The sequence below is a fragment of the Uranotaenia lowii genome, chromosome 1 (assembly GCF_029784155.1).
Source record: "Uranotaenia lowii strain MFRU-FL chromosome 1, ASM2978415v1, whole genome shotgun sequence".
NCBI lineage: Eukaryota > Metazoa > Arthropoda > Insecta > Diptera > Culicidae > Uranotaenia > Uranotaenia lowii.
In genome coordinates this window covers 129,671,438-129,687,847 of record NC_073691.1, presented here as the reverse complement: position 1 = coordinate 129,687,847, position 16,410 = coordinate 129,671,438, and the positions used below count along the sequence as shown (strand labels likewise).

The window sequence follows — 16,410 nt, the reverse complement described above, 5'->3', positions numbered from 1 at the left end:
TCTCGGGTGTTCGCACCCTTTCCAGGACAGGTTAGTTTGTCTTGTGGATTTATGAATTAAGAATTAAAACCTACTGTTCATTCCCTGTGTCTTGTTTCGCGGTTTCTCATGATAAGGACGATGGATGGAAGGTAATAAAGTTTTTGATTAACTATTCAACCAAACTTTTTATTTTCTATGGATTCTACAACACACCTTTCGCTGAAAAACAACAAGATAAGATTGATGTCCTGGAACTGAGGTCAAAAAACTTACTGATGCTTTTAGAGGTGAACCATCGGGAGGATAATGTAACATATTTGAATTCGATATCACTATAGACTTTAACAAGAATCGTGACATAAACAGAAGACCTTACGAAATTTGAACAGGAATCTGAATTTGCATTGAGCAAGGCTTATTCTTATAAGCTTCTAGCTAAAGCTCCGGCTATCCGAGCCTTTAGATCACGGGTAGCCACCCAGCTAACATGAAATCGTAATAGAAATGATAATCCAAATCGAATATTAAGACATTTTCAATAACCATCGTAATCAAGGTGGTATTGAGTGATTTTCTATCATTCATTTACGACAAGCTTTGCCCAAAAATAGTCGGATAGCAGTTTAGTCAGTTTGTAAATATGTCTTCAAAAAGTTGGGAATATGCTAATTCAACATTTACGATTTGATTGAACTGATTTACGATAAATGGGCGGTCCACCGATTGAAACTCTATCCGATCTCTCCCTTTCTTCCTTTGACCGGTTCGTAAAAAGAAAATCTCACCTATAAATAGAGCTATAGCGTGGATCATATCAGCTGATGAGTTGGCATCGTGGTAAGATACCGAACTGGAGTTTAAATCTCGGTCGGGTTTTTACTCAAATTACTGAAAATCGTTTATTTTGCATTTTGTGGGGAAATCGAATCGTTGAAATCGTGTCATTGTAGATATATCGCCTCCACTTTTGTTGCTATATGTTATTTTGTTAAGTTTAATACAATCATTTCATCGGGTATAATTGTTTGAATAATTCTGTTGTTCCTGCGATATACCTCCTAAAATGTTTGCTGGGCAAGATTTTCAACAATAACCAGCCTTATTCTTGTTTACGGCGTATCTGGCTTTCGTTCGAATGGATACTTTCGAACGAATTCTAAAAAGCTATAGAGCATTTCCTGAGACAGATGGTGGTAGGGTAGCAGTTTGTTTTTGTTTTGAAAAATGTATACACCTACTGGTCGCCATTTTGAACTTGGGAGATTAGCACTGTTTAATTATTTCTTCAAAAGATATAATTTTTCCAATTAACATTACATAACATCAACATTACCTTCAAAGTATGTCATGTCTGCAATTTTTTTAATTTTAGCTAGTTTAAAAAAATTAAGAATTTTGCAACCATTACTATTGCACCTCCAATTTCGTTTCGTTACTATTCGGCCATTGAACATGCGTAGTGATGTTGTTATTTTTACCCTACCACCAAATGCCGAAAATTGTAAACATGAGAAATCAGCTGTTCGGTTGACAAGTCGGGAAATACTTTATTCTTGTTTTCGTTCGAACGCGATACGTTCGAGGTTGGTGTTACCAGATGAAATTCGAAATTTTTAGGCAGCCCTGCGTTTCAAATTGACATTTCTCGCCAGCTAACACGATGTAAACAATCGATTTCGTTTGGTGATACTGTGAAATTTTTCCCGTCGGATTGAAGTATTTACTAGAGAGAATCAATAAGAAACCTCGCAAGCGCCTTAAGCCTAGTCCACACTAGGCAACATGAACTGCGATTTTTGTTATTAGACGAACTTTGTTGTCTGTTGTTGTTGTTGGAAAGCTGAGACGGTCTCAGTGTCTCCCGAAGAAAATGGGAGACGCTGAGACCGTCTCGAGACGAACCGTCTCCTAGTGTGGACTAGGCTTTAGAGACGAGGCGAATTTTATCAACAAATGGATCTTGCCTGCCAAAACCACCATCAACACCACCAGTAGCAGCTAAAACAAGTGTTTACGAGATGGCACCGGAGCCGATACCAGCCGGTGTTAGTGATTCTCTGTTGCGGCTGAAAAGTTGTTCCGCCTATGATGTACGGGACTCGATGTGAAAATCGATATAAAACTAGACATTTCCTGTAATAAAAATGATCAACATATTTCGATTTGATTTTTTTTTTATTAAAATTTCGTGACATTGACCCCACAAAAGTTAAATAATTCAAACGTCCATAACCGGTCTTATTCAATAACAAAAACAAAAACTGTTGGCTTAATAAGTTTTAAATCAGAATTTCCTTATGTTCAGTTTTTCTCCTATTTCCTTTCAATTTTGTACAAAATATGTTTGCATCTTATGAGAGTTTTTCAATTCAATGCCCGCGATTCGCAGCATAAGACTTGCGTTTGAAAGGCGGTAGCAAAAATACGTTCGATCGAAAACGAGAATGCATTAATTCGTACGAACGAACTATGTTCGAAAGATCGAACTGTACTTATACGTTCGATCGAAAACAAGAATAGAAATTGGAGAAACTTTCGAACGAATGCCATTCGAACGAAAACCAGAATAAGGGTGAACAGCTAAGTTTTGAAGCTAGCGGACAGCAGCAAATGAATTTCTTTATGAAAATTTCACATCATAGATCCGCCGGTGTGCTGTTTAGTTTTCGATGTTCTTCCCGAACAAAATGTCTAAAAGTTCCATACAATTTAGGTTCATTGCGCAACCCTTTCCCGTGTTCCGGTCTGGCCCAAGTTTTGCATGGGACGTTATGTTAAACCTAGAATCAAATTGGCATGCAACGTGTAAGGTTTCACAAGTTTTTATACACTGTTTTGGGCCAATCTTATGTTCAGAAAAACTCCTGTTATTCGAGATAGTCGGGGGAAGGACCACCTCGGATTGCATGAAATACTTACAAACAAACGAGACATAATTTTCCAAAATTTTTATAAGAACAGTACGTCGTTACGAGACATTTCAAAAATCAAGACAATTTGCGAGTTTTTGAAAAATCAGTACCAATCCTGATAAATCAGGAAACCTGGCACCTCTGATTGACCGTGAAGGAAGGATTAAAGCATGGATCACTACAAATCTGGACGCACTATTTATTTTACCATAGTGCTCCTAGTTGTCGGATCTGGAATGTTTTGGGAGCACTTTGTAGAGGAATGTTTCTTCTACCAGTCCTGAAAATTTCATTACGATTCGTTTTGCTTCGAAAAAGTTACACGTGATGGAAGCCGCGAAATGAAAATAAATTTTGAACAACCACGTCAAAAACCCGACGTGGTCGGGTTCAAAAATCGCGAAATCGTTAAAAAAAGGTCAAATCAACCGTGTGTAGCGTTCTCAAACGGGTCTGTGAGATGCGTACTATAGATCGGCAGGTTCATACCAAGCATCATAGTGGAATTAAGGATCAGAAACTGCATTTGAAGGTGTTGAGAACGATCAAGGAAAACACAGGGTAGTCGGACTATGACTTGGCCAAGAAGTTCAACGCCGACCGGTGCACTGTCAGCAGAATTCGTCTACGCGAAGGAATACGATCCTATCGGACCAGTAAGCAACCAAACCGGACATTGAAGCAGAATTTAGTAGCCAAAGGATGTGCCCGCAAGTTATACAAGAAGATTCCAACGAAGTTCGACGGATGCATCCTCATGGATGACGAAACGTACGTGAAGATGGATTTTGGGCAGCTTTCTGGCCAAAAATTATGTAAAGCCACTGCAGTGGTGCACTGCACTGGTCATGGTGATGTTCCCGGCAACTTCAAATTCGTTTTGCTGATAAGTTTGCAAGAAAGTGTTTGATCTGGCAAGGTATTTGCAGCTGCAGACGAAAAATTCCGGTTTTTGTGAAAAACAAGCCCATGGACTCCGAAATTTACAAGGAGGAATGCCTGAAAAACTTTTTTTTTCGTACATTAGATCTCACAAAGGACTAGTTAAGTTTTCGCCAGATTTGGCAAGCTGCCACTACAGCTAGGAGGTTCTACAGTGGTATTGGGCCAACGGGTGGATTTTGTCGAAAAGGACATCAACCTACCCAACTGTCCTCAATTCCGCTCTATCGAAAAATTTTGGGCAATTGTCAGGCAGAAGATGAAGAAGAATGGTAGGACGACTTGAGATGCAACAGAGATGAAGAGATTGTGGAACAAAATGGCCGCTGAGGTCAGCGAATAGGGTGTTCTAACTATGAGTGATACTCAACGAAAAGTTCGAAAATTCATCAAAACAGCATCGGAATAATTTTTTATTATTTTTCCTTCAAAGTGCAATAAAAATCCTACATTTCAAGTTCAAAACATTTTTATTTCGTTTACATAGCTCCGAGATAGACCCGTTTTAATGCGTCCAGATTTGTAGTGATCCATGATTTATGACAATTAATCCTCGTTCTTCAACTGACTCAAACGCTCTTTGTTTTTCAAACTCAAATAAATTTTGACAGTGGTTCAAAACATACTTCGATTTTATGAACTTAAAGTTGAGATCGAGAGGACCAACATGAGGAATGTTCTGAAGGTTCACTTCATGAATTCACGTTGGATCTGGAGGACCAATATGAAGAGTATTCTGAAGGTTCACTTAACGAATTAACGTTGGATCGAGAGGACCAACATGAAGAGTGTTCTGAAGGCACTGATAAACTGATGTAATTCCCTAAGCAAACGAAAGAATGATTTATCGCCCAGAAATTTTGGGCGACATCTAGCTCATCATTTCCGAACCATAGGCTCCTGTGTGAGCATTTCCTATTCTACTAGCGCCATCACTATCAACGGTATAATCACTAACTATTGAAATGATGGTTGATGAAAAGGGAGCCCAGAGTTACATCAGCTTATCAGTGCTTTAGGAATTTTCGTTGGATCGGGAGGACCATAATGAAGAGTGTTCTGAAGATTCACTTCATGAATTCACGTTGGATCTGGAGGACCAATATGAAGAGTATTCTGAAGGTTCACTTAACGAATTAACGTTGGATCGAGAGGACCAACATGAAGAGTGTTCTGAAGGTTCACTTTAGGAATTTTCGTTGGATCGGGAGGACCATAATGAAGAGTGTTCTGAAGATTCACTTCATGAATTCACGTTGGATCTGGAGGACCAATATGAAGAGTAGGGTGTCCCAAAATTGCATAACTTCTGGGAATCTGGGGGCTCACTCTCAAAATGGTAGATTAGGATGTGCAGAACAAACTTTTGTATGGGGCCGACTGAAAAAAATCATGTTTAGAGGTTCCGCAAGCGCGATCTTTAAAAAAAGTCCACTTTCAAAATATTTGATTTCAAATAAATTCTGGGTCCAAAAATTTTCATAAAGTTTATATATTTTATACTTTTTTAATTTTGTTTGAGTTAAAAACTACACGTAAAAAATACAAAATGAACCAAATTTGTATCCAAATGTAAAACTAGCAAGCTATTTTCAAGAAAAAAAATTTTTTGGTCCAAAAATTTTGAATTCAACTGACCAAAATGTGTACCAAGCGTAGAATATTTTTGATACCAATGCCATCAAAAGATGCGGATTTTTGTGCACTTAAACTTTGCTGAACAAAACATATGGTTTGTATAAACGTGTGAACAGCTATTCACGACTTACTGCTTAACAAAAATTACAATTTAGTAAAAGTCCTGTAAAACGCAATGAGTAAAAAGTACTCATTGTGTGTTAAACGACAATTTGCCACAAAAATACAATCTTTGAACAGCCATAACTTTTTTGTTTTAAGTCCAATCGAGTTGCAGTCTTCAAGTGAAATGTTAGTCTTAATTGAAATTTTAATAAAACTTACATAATCAAGCAATCGATTGGTAAAGACAAAAATGTATGATGAAAAACCAGTTTTTTATGCTTCTTTAGAACACTATGTCTCAGAATCCCTTTCACAATTGAGATTCAGTGTAACCCCTTCCTGTTGTCCGATTCTGCTCAAATTCGGCATATGGCCTTCTGATGACTCCTTTAAACCATCAAAGTCTTTTTTTGCAAGTATTTTGATTTTAAAGTAGGTATTTATTAAGACAAATTTGATAAATTAAATAAAAAATATCCTAAATTGTAATTTTTGTTAAGCAGTAAGTCGTGAATAGCTGTTCACACGTTTATACAAACCATATGTTTTGTTCAGCAAAGTTTAAGTGCACAAAAATCCGCATCTTTTGATGGCATTGGTATCAAAAATATTCTACGCTTGATACACATTTTGGTCAGTTGAATTCAAAATTTTTGGACCAAAAAATTTTTCTTTCTTGAAAATAGCTTGCTAGTTTTACATTTGGATACAAATTTGGTTCATTTTGTATTTTTTACGTGTAGTTTTTAACTCAAACAAAATTAAAAAAATATAAAATATATAAATTTTATGAAAATTTTTGGACCCAGAATTTATTTAAGATCAAATATTTTGAAAGTGGACTTTTTTTAAAGATCGCGCTTGCGGAACCTCTAAACATGATTTTTTTTAGTCAGCTCCATACAAAAGTTTGTTCTGCACATCCTAATCTACCATTTGGAGGGTGAGCCCCCAGATTCCCAGAAGTTATGCAATTTTGGGACACCCTAATGAAGAGTATTCTGAAGGTTCACTTAACGAATTAACGTTGGATCGAGAGGACATGAAGAGTGTTCTGAAGGTTCACTTTAGGAATTTTCGTTGGATCGGGAGGACCATAATGAAGAGTGTTCTGAAGATTCACTTCATCAATTTACCTTGGATCGGGAGGACCAACATGAGGAGTGTTCTGAAGGTTCACTTCATGAATTTACGTAGGATCTGGAGGACCAACATGAAGAGTGTTCTGAAGGTTCACTTAACGAATTAACGTTGGAGCGAGAGGACCAACATGAAGAGTGTTTCGAAGGTTCACTTAAAAAATTAGATTTGGATCGAGAGGATCAACATGAAAAGTGTTCTGAAGGTTCACTTTAGGAATTTACCTTGGATCGGGAGGACCAACATGAAGAGTGTTCTGAAGATCAACTTTGTGATGGTTATTTTTAAACCATGCCTTGGTTACCAGTCGAATTCGTCGGAACCTTGAAAAAATTTAATATTGGTATGAATATGTACAAATTGAGATTTAAACTGCACTTACAAAAATTATTTGGTTAATGCCTAAAATAAAAAAAAAACAAATCTTCATGCGATTTGTGTATTTCTCAGTTTAAAATTTTTCACCTAAAACATTTTTGTTTCCGTCTTTCATGTTTGTGCAGGGGGAGATGTGCAGCCGATAGTTGTGAGCATCATACTCTCTCGGCTGATAGGCCTTTCCAATTCAGCAATCTCCCTGCATCGCCATTTCAACATGCACACACTCGACGACTGAACTGCCCTGTCGTGAGCGGTCGGTCAGTTCACGAAGAACCATCAGTGAGACAAGGCGCGTGTCTCCCGTCCAGCCAGTCGTGTGATAAGCCAAACGTTCCACACTTGCGAAGGTTCAAAAAGGAGTTTTTACTGCGAAACTAATCCCTTTTTTTATCCTTCGACGATGGAGCAAAACTCAGTTCGTCCTTATGAACTAAAAATTATTCGAACCGAAACAGCAACCAACGAACACGTCGCAATATTTTGTCATTCCGTAATAATTACCGAAATACTCCCCCTTATTCTGCGCCTCGCGTGAGGTGACGATAGTCGAGTCGAGTCGGAGTCACGTGAGTCTTGTCACCTTATTCCCAGAACCGATGTGACAGAGCATACGATTTGTCACTCACGGTGACTACTAGATAAGGATAAAATCTCAAAAAGTTCATTCTAAAAGACGTTTCTCACCTAAAGCGACTTCTGGAATCGGGTGACTCGACTACCATCACCTCACGCGCGGCGCAGAATAAGGGGGACTGTAAAGGAACGTCGTAATGCAATGTCCGCCGTGTTCAGCGTTAACTTGTATCCGTCATTGTCATTATATGGTAAACGGCTAGGAATGTCTGGAAACTACCGGATTTCCACGGGGGGCCATGAGTAAATAGTAACATCCTGATGTTTCCTTTGTGGTTTTGTGTAATTGCAACTAAATGTACCGGAACAGCAATGTCCGGTTACGAAATCTTCCTTTGATTCACTGAAAATAAACAGCCCTTGAAGAAAAAGAACAAATTTAAGTTCGGCTGCCGAATTTAGCCTATCAGAACTTAGTTTTGAGATTGTCCAACCGGACTCAAAGTTGAGGGCAAAATTAAGTTGTTTAGAACCAAAACAGCCTAATTTTGAGTTTGAAAAAAGGAGCGTGCAGGTATAACAAATGGCAAAGAGCATCACGCACTCTCATACCGCACCGGGGGTTAGTATGAGAGCGCCTGCAACGGTACAGGCGTAATTATTGGTTTTATACCAGTTTAAGCTAAGTTTTAATTCTTTTTTAATCGGCTAAAACACGCGCTCCCCACCGGTATGATAGAAAATTTGAAACGGGTACACATTTATTGCAGACACTGAATAATTGAGAAGAAAAAAAACTCATTTTAATAGAAAAATTGCTAAGTTTTGAGTTTTACATCGTCATTTAATGGAGTTTGTTCGAAGCAAGTAGAAATGGATTGACGATTGAATATCTTTCTTTTTCCAATTGACTTCGACCGATTTCTTCCAGGCCGCAACGAAACCCCCTGTCGAGCTAGATCGGTTTTGACCATTTTGACTAGTTTCAACTAGGTTAATTGACAACGACCTGACTAGTTTCGACATAAACATTGGCTCATTGAACAACTACCAGTTGGAAGAAACCAGTTGAAACCGATTTGTATCTATGATTGAACGAAGCTTTAAAAGCCAAATTGACTATTAGCAGCGAGAAAAAAAGCTTAATTGAAACAAAGAAAAACATTTTCCTTTTAAAAATTGACTCATTTTGGGGTGCTGATTCCAAATATTATTTTAGCTTATCATTTCTTGTTTTCGAGATACCTTTTAAAAAAAAGGTAAAAAATTCATTTAACATATTTGTGCATTTGTTTGGGAAAATTTAACAGATTGGCAAGCATGCTCCTTTAATGTATTCTTAAGTAAAATTTTCATAATTATCAGTAGTTCGTAATGTAGCAGACGACTTTTTTTTAGCCAGAAATTGAAAGGATTTTTTCTAAGAATCATGTCAGTTCAGTCAATGCTATCGAACAATACATCATATTTCACGTTTTTTATATTAAAACCGTGAACTATGATATATTGTTCGTGTAGATTATAAATATTGTTGATATTCAAATTTTTTAATTTTTTTAAAGTTTATTGTTGTTTTGCGTTAATTTCAATAGGATGCTTCTGTTTTTTCCCTTTTCTTATTCATCTAACTTTTGAACTCGAGAAACGCTGACTGGGATCACTAATTCGTTGAGGCCCAAACCTATTTATTAAAATATGAAGTCAAGACATACATTTTTTATACTTGATACGGTTTTTGTTAACATGTTTTCTCAATTTATGTTACTTATTGACCGGTTTTGGCGGGAAAAACATTTAAATAATTTCTCAAAAACAAACAATTATTACACCCAATGCTACCCAAACATGTGTGTAAATAATCATCATTGGCTGAATTTTTTATATTTTAAAATCCTGTTAAAAATTAGGCCCATTTCTTACAGTTTTGGTCCAATTCATATAAATATAGTTAAATTAAATTCCAAAATAGGTCATTTTCCTTAGAAATACATTTCCACCATGATTATAACTTGTGTAAACTTAAAATTTTGCCTTTTATTCTAGAGATAAAATGACCTAGAAAATCGATTTTCTTTTCGAAATTTTCAAGCATTGTGATACAGTAGTCGAATTTAAAGGCCAAAACTCAGATTTCGAAAAGAATAACGATATCCAGACGTATTGCATTCGGCAAATGGTACGCCGAGGGCTAGAATCTAACCCCCATCTTGTGCCAACAACAACAACAGTCGACAGACAGGATTTTTGGTCTCTGTTGCACCGAAACATCCCGAAAGACACAGGATAAGCAACTCCCTTATGTTCATTCATATCTTCCCCAGCGCAGTGAGTGGTACAAAAGAGGAGCAGCGATTTGGGGCTGAGTAAGTATGCACGACATAATGTGTGGGAAAACTCGCGTTCTTCTCTGTTTATGAATTTATTGGCACAGGTTTGGGATGAAGAAGGAAACAACAAACTTTCTCTAGGAACTACGTAGATATCCGGAATGCATCATGGCTGGTGGGCGAATGGGTGCTGTTCGTAAAATGTTCGTTCACTTACAATTCTGGTTCTGGGGTTGTACGGCAGCCTTGTGTTGAATTCTGGTATCTACTCTACATACATACACACATACATCTGTAGTCTAATGTCTAGCCTTGCTAAACGGCAACAAGAGCTACCGGGAAGGTTCTTTGCCCAATTTTCCGCTTATCATGGCCATACATTATTTTACGAGATTTCCTCCTTCTTATTTTCTTTTTTTGCTTACCTACTGCAAAAGCTAACGGATAAACTTTTGAAGTTTCACTGCTGCTTCTTTCACTTGGCTGTAACTTACTTAGGTTGGTTTTTGTGCGTCTGTGTGTGACTCCTAAAGGTTTTGACTTCAGAAATATATTAGATGGAGATTCAGGACAACGATTCATTGCTGGTAGAAAAACTTTCCAACTGTTGATTCGACATTGATCAGAAGAAAAGTTGTTCAATCAGACTTACGAGCTACATTTAACAATCTCTTCATTGTTGGTCTACAATACCTTGGTGGCAAATTTTCATATTAAATGTGTACCAAATATACAGAATACTCAAGAAGGTCATGTAAAACGTTTTTAATAAACAAAACAAAAAAAGAATTACTTGACAGCAAATGCCTTGAGCAAACTTCGAACCGTTCCATTATTTATAAATCTCAAAACCTAAATCATCTGTTGAGCACACAGCTTTCGTAGGTTGGAACCATGTACTTGATGTTGAGGTACGCATCCTTTCCACCGGTTTGCTCCATCAGACAAAGCGTTTCCCGGATGACGTCACCCAACCGATGGCCGCCCTTGAAATCGATCCTATCGCACTGGTTGACGTTGAAGTTGCGGAACAGATTAACAATCGGCAGAAGCTGTCGGTAGTACGGCACCAGGGCGCGTCCAATGCAGGGTCCTACAAATGGGAGAAGAAAAGTTCAATATTATTTAAGCATTTTTGAAAGATACATCGAGGGTTTTAGGACGAGAAAAGAATCCTCGAGAAGCAGCGATATTTATTGTAACAGATTGAAGCTAAAATAGACTACATTTTATGAATTCATGTGTACCATTCTGTTTTTCTCCCGTTCGTGTTGACAAATCTCACCGCACTTTCCGACAAGAGCTACCGAGTCGCGCAATTGATATACACTGAATCTCGAAAATACCCAAACTTGAGAACTTTCCCAACCAACCCGTTTGAAACTCTCTCCCTACCAGAGGACTGAACCAGCTGTCAAATCGCATACAAACGCACCGTACCAAATTTTTGCTACCAGAACGTCAGTGTGGTTCTCGAAATTAAACACTTCACCCCATAACAGACTCGAAATAGGGTAACATTTTTGTTTCCAAACGCATCTGTTGTTGTCATACTGCAGATTTAGAATGAATTTTTACAAGGATTATGCTGAAAACTCTGCATTTTGTGCTAAACCATAATTTATTAATGTTACCAAAGATCCCTTTGATTGACATTCTCGAGCCGCAGATATCATTTTAAGGATTATTAAAAATTGTCTCTGGTTAAAATTTTTGCAATGAGGACGCCATGTTGCCCCTATACGTGTTTCACTCGTTTCATTTTTCTTCTTCCTGCGGGTTTCTTGACTGAAAATTTGGTTTTTGGAGATTTTAATATCAATCTTCTCGACATACACGATTCAACAGTTCTCAGCTATTGTAGCACCGCTCAGGGTAATGGCTTTATGATTTTGAACCCTATAGAAAAAAAATATGCAACAAGAGTATTTTATACTATATCTACTATCATTGATCATGTGCTAACCGACTTGTGTACAAATACTTTTCATTTTACTCTGCTCGAAAGAGATCCCGACTTATCGGATCATAAAACAATAATATTATCCATGAATCAGCAAGTATCAACCATTCAACAAAATTTGCCTATCAAAACAATAATCAATTATGATAATATATCTGATAATGATCTTTCTGTGAACCATGTTGATAACCTGGAAGGATTCATTGACCACTTTAAAAACGTTATTGAGCGCAACACAAAATCAATTACGGCTCGAAAATGTAAATCAAAAAAACCTTATATTACTCAGGAAATTTTGAAGCTAATTTTGAAGAAACGAAAACTTTTTGACGCTGTGAAACTCGATATTACTATTGAAAACGAATACAAGCGGATAAGAAATATGGTGAGCAATAAAATAAAACTTTCTAAAAAACATTACTATGGTTCTAAAATTCAGAACAATTTGAATAATCCCAAAATTATGTGGAATCAAATAAACGAATTGATTTTTAATAAAACAAGGAAAAGTGAATCATCAAAGTATACCATCAACATAAATGGAAATTTGGTTTCTGATGAAACAATTGTATCCAACTCGTTTAATAACTTTTATCTGGATGTTTGTGATTCAATACCTGAACCATTAGAATCACTGGCTATGAACAGCGATATTTCACATATAACTTTCAATTTTTCTTCTGTTCTGCAAGATCAAGTATCAAAATTCATTGATGAGCTTGATAGCAATGCAGCCACTGGCTTGGACAAAATATCCACCAGGTTTATGAAAAAATATAAAAACCTTTATTTATCGAAATATACGACCTTGATTAACGACTGTATAAGAAACAGTAATTTTCCAAATATCATGAAGCTTGCAAAAGTAATTCCAGTTTATAAAACGGCTGATAAAACGGTTCTTGGAAATTACCGCCCCATATCAGTACTTAATGCGTTTTCGAAACCTATTGAAAAAACACTATATTCACAGATACAGGAGTTCTGTGTTACGAATAATATCATCCACCCTAACCAATTTGGTTTTGTCCCAAAATCTAATACTCTATCTGCTGCTGTCAACCTAATTGATGGAATCTCTAGTGGAATGGACAACGGCAAAGTTGTAGCATGTGTATTCATAGATGTGAAAAAAGCGTTTGATTCAGTTCACCATAAATTACTGATCAAAAAGCTCTCCGAAATAGGTTTTTCCTATTCCGCTCAACTGTTCATGCAATCGTATTTACACAATAGGCAACAATCAGTTAAAATCAACAATACGACTAGTTCACTTCAAACGATTAAGCACGGGGTCCCACAAGGATCCATCCTTGGGCCATTGTTATTCATAATTTATATCAACAATATATTTTCGCTGCCACTGAAAGGAAAATTACAGCTTTACGCGGATGATGCAACAATTTCTAAGGATTTGACATTGCTGAAACAAAATATTGAACATGACCTTGAGTTACTGTTTGATTTTTTTCTATCAAATCACATGGAGATGAATTTGAAAAAAACTAATTACATGATCTTTAATCTTCGAGGAAATTTTCAAACTCTTCAGATCTCGTTACGAGGATCTCCAATTGAACAAGTTGATTCAGTAAAGTACTTAGGTTTGTTAATGGATAATAGTATGAAATGGAACGTGCACACAAAACACGTACGCTCTAAAATAACACCGTATGTTTTTGCTTTGAGAAAAATACGCTCTATAATTACTGAAAATACCGCATGGAAAATTTATTTCGCTTACATACACTCCCATATAACTTACATGAATTCTATATGGGGCAGTAGTGCCAATATTTATTTACAACCTATTCGAATTTTACAAAATAAAGCAGTCAAGATTATAAGAAATCTTCCTATCTTACATCCGACTGCACTGCTCTACAACTTGAAAGTGCTATCTTTAGATATACTTAATATGTTCGAATTATGCCAATACATATACAAAGTTGTAAATAATCTTATTAAACATCAACTAGATTTTACCCTAACATCTGACTCTCATAGCCACAATACTCGAGGCTCAGCTCACATTAATCTTTTAACTAGAAGATTACGCACTTCTTTTGCTCAAAAAAGTGTTGTGAATAAAGCAATTCGTATATTCAACTCACTACCAAGTGAACTAAAAAGTATTAACAGATTCTCCATATTTAAAAAACAATTAAAATTATTCCTAGACTTCAATAAAACCAACTATACCTTAAACGAAACTCAGCACAGTAGGGTCCTCCCACTCTTACGAAACCATACTGTACATAGATAGTATGGCTAGTGGAGGGGTGTGATCTTACTGTGCTTCTTGAATCTAAACACAAAATTAAATTGCACGGACCTCCTAAGAAACAGTTCGCCACCAAAGTAACGCGTGGCAAGCGCGGTAAACCTTGTCAACACTATGGACTCTTGGGAGGAGAAGACAGGAAATGGTCTTCATAACCGTGTGCAACCTGGCGTGGGAAATTAAAGCATTACCCTTAAATCCATCCTTTACCCTTCCTTCTACATACTCAATCCCGAATCCTTCCTTTTCCTTTTCCTTTTCCTTTAACCTTAAGGCAGCAAACAGTGAATAGTTTTAAGTAGTAGATAAGCAAAAAGCAAACACACACTACACTTGAAATGTATCACCGTCGGGGGACCGTCAACAGTTTTTTCAAACTTATTCGGTCTCAATAAATTGAATTAAAGTAAAAAAAAAAAAACTTGGTACGGGAATTTTTGTTTTCTTCAGCCCCTTGCTCCCTACAGGTTTGGCTATTGACGGCTTAAGGCCAAAGTTAAGCTCTTGAACGAGAACTCATCCCCCTAAGTCTAATACCGCAATGTATTGGAAACCCAAATTAAAAAAAAATCACTGCAGGTAAGGAGAATCAAACCCATACCTGCAGTGGCACTGCAATTACCATCTCAGGATGCTAACCGCTTAACTACATCACTGTATATGCGAGACTTTCTGCGAATAAAGCTTATCCCCAAAGTAACTTAGCCCATACACCGTTGACGATATATCGATAAAATGTGAAAAAATCACACATTTTATTGCAAATAACTCATCACAGTCAACTCGTATCGTCACAATCTGCTGCAAACTTGTTTTTCATTGTTTTAACTACAATTTCTGAAATTCTGAGCTTCTAGCATACTGGAAACATATTTCAGAACACAAAGAGTGAAAGTATGTCGATTTTTCATACATTTTGCCGAAAATCTCCATACAAATTTCAAGTCCTTGGAACCAGCTCGTGCTTCTGCCAAATGACCTGAAACTTTCAGAAAGTTATTTTTTCACATAAATGCACCAGTCTAGGGGGTGCCGCGTAGAAAAAAATGTTGTAAAAATCATCCCATACACATTTGGGCCAGTCTTATGTTCTGTATTGACTTTATTTCTCAAGTCCGTATTCAATATGTTTAGGTTTGTAATTGTTACTTGTTTGAAAACAACTTGCAGGAATTAATTTGAAATATGCACATAGCTATACAAATAACACACGACGTGTTTGTGTAGTTAAAAATTCTTACGTTGGCACAACCCACTAAACTGAGTTATGCACATAGTTATTGTAATTTATAGTGATTAAACCGTAATATGAAACATTTTCAGCTTCTCTATCACTCACTACTGTCTAAACACACAAAATTACTTTATCTACTGAATTGAGTTTTTTACATACGCAAGGTGCTTAAATGACTCTTAAAATCTGTTAAGTTGCTATCAAATCTGTTAGTAATGTTGATAGTTGAAAATTAAGTTAAAATATTCGAGAAATTAAAAGCGAGTAAATATTCATTTTTGTCAAAACAACCTAGCAACTCTGATGAGACAAAATCCGAATCAAGTTTCGAGGTGATGGCTAAGGCCAACCAGTCATCAATTTCATCGACCGTTTATACCCTTATTGTCAGCAGAGGTAACCAAATCTTTTTTTTAAATCGAAATTGGTTGGTAGGCAATATCGGCAACAGATGGCAGTGTAATCGCTTTGTAAAAAATTGAGCAGATTTTCTGAAGAGTGTCCTGCATGTTTGTTTATGGTAGAGAGATGTTTGTAATAAAAGACATTCGTCATGGTTCAACATGCAAATGCCTCTTTAGATAATGCAAAAAAAACTCAAGGAAAATTCAGCCGTTTCGTACTTTTATCCCTGGAAAATAACCAGTATGGGCTTATCAGGTAGGCTTATAGAAAACTGCCTGTACAATACGGATCTGTCAGTAGATCATTTCGTTAAAAATGTAAACTGAATATGTACAAGGAAATTGTTTCCATTGATAACATAATCTTAATGTGATGAAATAAGATAACTCAATAGCCTCCGCTTGTTTCCAAAGTGCTTCCAAAGTGATACTTCTCACACCAAAAACTAAACCTGCAAAAACCAATTTTCTGCCCGGGTTTTAACTAATCGTGTTACTTTTCGACAACCTTCACGCCCCGAACAG

The 16,410-nt window shown here is 36.7% G+C and overlaps 2 protein-coding genes across 6 annotated transcripts in view; one reads left to right on the top strand and one right to left on the bottom strand.

The window, feature by feature from the left end:
• LOC129740007 (disintegrin and metalloproteinase domain-containing protein 10) overlaps window positions 1–16,410 on the top strand; it is a 776,101-nt gene that overhangs the window by 583,434 nt on the left and 176,257 nt on the right. The gene's annotated exons all lie outside the window — the stretch shown is intronic.
• LOC129740008 (parkin coregulated gene protein-like) overlaps window positions 10,115–16,410 on the bottom strand; it is a 74,521-nt gene continuing 68,225 nt past the window's right edge. Inside the window, exon 4 of the mRNA XM_055731592.1 lies at window positions 10,115–11,093. Within this exon, the coding sequence (XP_055587567.1) occupies window positions 10,858–11,093 (236 nt within the window). The 3' untranslated portion in view covers window positions 10,115–10,857. The remainder of the gene's footprint in view (window positions 11,094–16,410) is intronic.